The sequence below is a fragment of the Alligator sinensis genome, unplaced genomic scaffold (genome assembly GCF_000455745.1).
Source record: "Alligator sinensis unplaced genomic scaffold, ASM45574v1 scaffold628_2, whole genome shotgun sequence".
Lineage (NCBI taxonomy): Eukaryota > Metazoa > Chordata > Crocodylia > Alligatoridae > Alligator > Alligator sinensis.
This window is the reverse complement of record NW_005841833.1, coordinates 5,867,571-5,872,844: the sequence shown is the minus strand read 5'-3', so window position 1 is coordinate 5,872,844 and position 5,274 is coordinate 5,867,571. Positions and strand designations below refer to the sequence as shown.

The 5,274-nt window shown below is 58.3% G+C and overlaps 1 protein-coding gene across 1 annotated transcript in view; it reads right to left on the bottom strand.

The window, feature by feature from the left end:
* The window catches only part of MYO18B (myosin XVIIIB), a 138,885-nt gene that overhangs the window by 127,098 nt on the left and 6,513 nt on the right, over positions 1–5,274 (bottom strand). Inside the window, 4 exon segments of the mRNA XM_025199576.1 lie at positions 602–744; positions 2,695–2,893; positions 3,967–4,143; positions 4,788–4,900. Coding sequence (XP_025055361.1) covers positions 602–744; positions 2,695–2,893; positions 3,967–4,143; positions 4,788–4,900 — 632 coding nt within the window.

The window sequence follows — 5,274 nt, the reverse complement described above, 5'->3', positions numbered from 1 at the left end:
CCCCACCCCCTCTTGTGTCCTATAAGCAGGTGAAGCACTGCCAGGATTTGCAGCAAGCCTGAACCAAGTCCTCACTCTGCACTACCGCCTGTGCCCAGCCTCCAGGAGTGACCCCTGGCAATTAGTCTTGTGACAGCAAGAAGCCAGTGCAGGGGATGTCCGCTCCAGCCATTCAGGTAGCTCCCCCAGAAACAAAGGCATTCTCCATGAGGTGCGTTGGAGACCACCTGCCCATCAAGACATCCCCCGACACTAAAGCCCCATCAGCCTTTTTCTGGAGAGCCCAGAGCCTCAGCTGGCTCATGCAGATGCTGCTGGTTGCATATTAATAGTCAGGTTTACCAAAACCTTACCCATCGGTGCAGTGAGAGAGGACAACAGCAGCTTATTTCCTCCGTGGTTTGCTATGAACAGCACGATTCAAAGTATTTTGGCTTGTTCGTAGGCAGCACTGACGCTGCCTGGGCTCGCACACGGCCACGAAGCAGAGACCCGTGCTCCAGTCGGACCTCTGACGCCAAGTCACCTGTGGCAGGTCACTCCCGCCCTCCCCCCCTTGGCCACCACAGCTGGGTGCCATGGCCCAGATGTGCAGAGTTACCTGGAGGTGAGCAGCAGTGATCCGGCCCGTGGCATTGAAATCCAGTGACATGACCATGGAGAACCGAGTGGAGTGGCAGTGGTGGGGGGTGGTCACTGAACCAAAGGCTTTGAGGACTGTGAACATGGCCTGGATCTTCTCCACTGCAAAGTCAACACACACGAGCCCCGTAAATGCCTGTCGCACAAAAACGTTCGCTTCTCGGGTCCCGATGCCAGCTCCCCACAGGCGGTGGCTGCCACTGCCCCATCCACGTTCCCGTTCTCCTCCAAAATTCAGACCCTGCTTCTTCGTCTCAGCCTTGCCCTAACCCAGGCACGGGACCGGCAGCCCGAAAGGATCTGCACCAAGCTGGCTTTACTGGCACTACATCTGAGGGCCCGGGCACAGCTTGGCCTAAATCTCCGGACTAAGCGATTAAAGTGACAAACAAGCAAAACCACCCTGGCGGCGACGGGTCTGTTAGAACGCCTCTGAGAATTAACGACCCCACCGTCATTAGCATTAATGGCAGTCACTCCACGGTAACCAACCTATGCAAATGATGCGAGGGGTAATGGAGGACAGATAAGGTGCTCAGAGGAAGCAGGGGAAATAGGGGCGCTTGTACACACCACGAGTCGTCCTCATACACGTCACGAAACGATACGTTTAAAAGCCACAGTGTGGAAAGAGATAAAGAAGAGGGGATGTTTCCATGAGGTAAAAGGGCATTAGGGTGTCACAGTATAACTCCTGCCCATCGGTGCTCCTAGGGGGGATTCATTTTGGGCAAGCCGGGGTATTTCAGCCTGCCCCGCGTGAGCTTACGCAGAAGACTGAATCCGGCCTGGGACAAAAGCCACAACGGACTCACCGAGCCCCCGCTGCGTGCTGACAAAAGGCTCCCAGGATCCACGTGCAGGCAGAGCTCCCCACACCTCCCCGCACGGCCACCCCCGGGAGCTGATAAAGAGCAACGACATCTGGCTTTTCTAGGCAGGGCCAGCTACCGCGGAGCAGGGTCTGCCCCAGCGATGATCCCCCTCGACCCAGCGAGACCTTGCTTGCTGTCTGGCTCAGAAAGCCAAACGTTTCATGGGATCGAAGTTTCCTGACATCGCAAAAAATCCAAACCAAGAAGCTCTAACCTCAAATTGAAGCTGCACGCTTGTCTCCTCGCCTGACTCAAAGGCAATACTATTCTCTCCGTATTTGGATAATCTGCCTTGTTCCTTCAAAATCTCTCTTATTCGACAGCAAGTCTTACAAGATGTGAAACGCTTTGTATATCATCAAAGAGAGCATGGGCTAAACACTGAGGAGCGCCAGTGTTTCCTCTCTAGATGACTACATAACGCTGTTAAAACAACAGAGACGGTGGAACATAAGGAGGAAAAGGAAGATTTAAAGAGATGAGAATTTAACCGCTGTGCAGTTTGGAAACGTTAGCATAAATTGCTTCAAAAAGAGGGAATGGCCAAGTAAGAGTCTGGGTAACGTGAGCCTGGAAATAAAAGAAACAAAAACCCACGCCTGCTTTAGGCACGCACATCGCCGCTCTGCGGAGCAACCTGCCAAAGGCACTAAATACACCTTAGAGAAACCAAAGCATGACCGGCGAGGCTACGCAAGAGCACCAGAAACCCGGGTGCTCCCCTCTGGACTGGGGCTCAACCCCAGCGCCGTCCTCGGGACCTTGCACACGCACGGATTCCCCGCAATCCCAGCCCAACCCGCAGCACGACGGAGTCTATTGCTACAAGTCCTTGATGGGTTAATGAACTTTAGTGTCCGGAGGGGAGGAATAAAGGTAGAGAGAGATCTGGAGAAGAAAATTAGCATGGGAAACTAATGAACTAATGTCTCCCAGCTCAACAGACAGGGTCGTACTTATTAACTTCCGTGCCGGTATTAGCTCTGTTTTTTCCTGCAACTGGCAGGTCTAGTTTGTTAGAATTCAGCTTTAAAAAGTGACGTCGGACCTCAGCCGGTCCACACGATCGATCCCCCGGCTCGTACGCGGGCTGCCAGCTCCTTGGGGCATGGCGCTGCACCGGGGTCCCGGGGTGCCCGCGCGGTGCACAGACAAGTCAGCAGGACGGCGGCCGTACCTGAGACCCTGTTGTCCACGCTGCCGGCGGCGCCCACCAGGTACTCCAAGGCGCTCTGGCAGCAGGTTGTCTTCCCCGCGCCGCTCCTCCCCAGGGGCAGGAGGGTCTGGTCCTGGCGCTGGGTGAGCAGGTTCCAGTAGGCCCTCTGCGCCACGGAGCAGACGTGGGGGGGCATGTTGTCCCGCTTGCCCTTGAACACCTAGGGCAGAAAGGCCGTGGGAAGGAGCCTCCTTGCTAACCATCAGCTTTGATGGCTTCCAGTGCAAGCCCCCACGTTGCCCTTATGGCTGGGTTTTGCTACCGAGCCCCGCTGGGCTTTCCAGGAGCGAGGACAAAGCTGCGGGGATGTTTCATTGCCCTTGTCCCTGCGCCAACCTAATTTAGCCTCAAACTTGGCTAATGACTGGGTCACGGAGATACACCCGGTGCAGGATAACAGGACCTCCTGTGCTGGCAGAGAGGGCACGTCAGATACCAGTGCACAGCTCTGCCTGTGCCAGGATCACACGCGCACGCACGCACGCTCCAAACTCCATCACCTCACCCTGCAACTGAACATTTCGGGAACCTCGGCTCTGGTTTTGGGGGGGACATGACTTCCATTTTGCAGCTTTTGAACTCTCTCCAGCTTCCCAGCCCACGTCCCCCACGTAGAGTCTCTTGCGCGATTGGCAGTTGCAGCAAAGCAACGATCCCCTTGTCATTAAACAGGGAAAGGCGCGTGTTTCCCACCAGAAACGCTGGCTTTGCTCAAAGCGGACCTCTGCCCTCACCTCTGGATTGGGTCTGGGTCTGTTTGAAAAGTCTGCACGCGCTGGGCTCGCAGTCCAGCTCCTAGCGCAGACCCTCTACTCGTGCCGCGTGGCATTGCAACCATAGCTCTTGCTCCGTGACAAGTTTGCACTGCCAGAGATGCGGGCCCAGGCCCACCGCAAGGCCAGCGGCAGCTCGGTTTGTGCATTAATTCTCTGCCTGCTCAGCAAACAGAAGCCCTGAGCAGGGTTTTCTGATGCCAGGACCTCCGTCTGTCCCGGAGATGGACAGCTCTGCAACAGGGAGAGCCGCGGGTGCCCGCAATGGGAACAGAGCAAAACCCCCTCTTGCACGCTGCTAAAACACGGGCCACAAACCCAGCACCCACAGGTGGGGAGCGGGGTCCCAAACCCACTTGCCTGGACTCTTGCACCTATTGCAAACCCCCCTCCCGCAGGGCAGACCAGCCACATCCCACCCTCCCGTGCATGGAGTCAGCGCAGACATCCTGCCTCTTACCCTCGCGGAGCAGCTGGCGCCGGCCACGCTGGGTTTGATGGCAACCAGGCTGGGTCCTGCGTACGTGCAGCTGAGCTGAGACCGGTACCGGTGCTGCAGCGTGTTGATGACACTCGATTCATTCAGGCTGATCAGCGCCGCCAGGTCCTCTGCAAAATCCAGGCTGGAGGGATTGGTCTGCAGAGAGAAGAGTGCGTGAGACGCCCCTGGCCTGGCCGTGCCCAGACTACGCTCCCTCCTCGCAGGGCCCAGTGGGTTGCAGCTGGTGCCTCCTCCACCTGTGAACCAGATGTGCCCAGAGGGGCAGGCCCGGAGGAGACCTGCTGGTGCTGCTAACACGATGTGCACCAGCCCCTTCCAGACACGCGGGAACTCCCCTTGTCCTGGAGGTGGGAAGATCCAGCAAAGAATAAACCAGGGCCTCGGAGCAGAAGGCTGCGGAGGGAGCAGGCCTGGCCCAGCGGGACGGGGACCGACTGCGACAGGCTAGGGAGTTCCTCTCCTGCCCGCGTTACCTACCCCCTGCCCCTGGCTGACAATAGTTTCATTCCAAACCCTCCCCCAAGCATTAACCCCATTTCACAGATGGGAAAAGTGAGGCAGCAAAGTCTTCTGCTGGTCAGGGGATTTGCAGGGTCCGTTTAGTGCAGCCGCTGAGTGGCCAGAAAGGGCTGAGACATCAGGAGATGCCGGTTTGACAGAGCGGAGGGGCCACTGCAGTGCGTGCTGGGTAAAAAGACCCCCTCCCAGCCCCGTCTGATGCTACAGCCAGCGCGGGCGGGACACGGAGCCTCCGTGGGGTTTCGGGCCTGGGGACTCACCCGATGCACGTGCTCCTCATCCACCTCGGTGACCGTGCCGTCAGCTTCCACGCGCACCCTCACCCTCCCCGCCGGCAGCTCCGGGGTCCCCACGTCCGGCTTCAGCTGCGTGGCTGCAGGAGACACCCGGGAATGAGCTCCTCCCTCACGAAGGTGCGGCCGACTCTGGAGGAGGCCTGCGCGGGACGCGGCTCTGATCCCGCTCTCGCCCCCTCGCACAGGCCTGGCTCTGTTGGGCCCTGCTGCCCCAGCTGGCCGTCGCTCCATTTCCAAACCCTCCCTCAAGCATTAACCCCATTTTGCAGATGGGGAAAAGCGAGGCAGCAGTCTCCTGCTGGTCTGGGGGAGCTCCTGTGACTTGCAGGGTCCATTTAAGCTGTGCACCTTTAAAGGGCAGCCCACAGAGGCTGGATCGAGTGGCAAAGAAGAGCCCTGCGACCAGTCCTCCGCCTGCCTGTGGGCCCGGGGGTGGGGCGCAGCTCCCGGG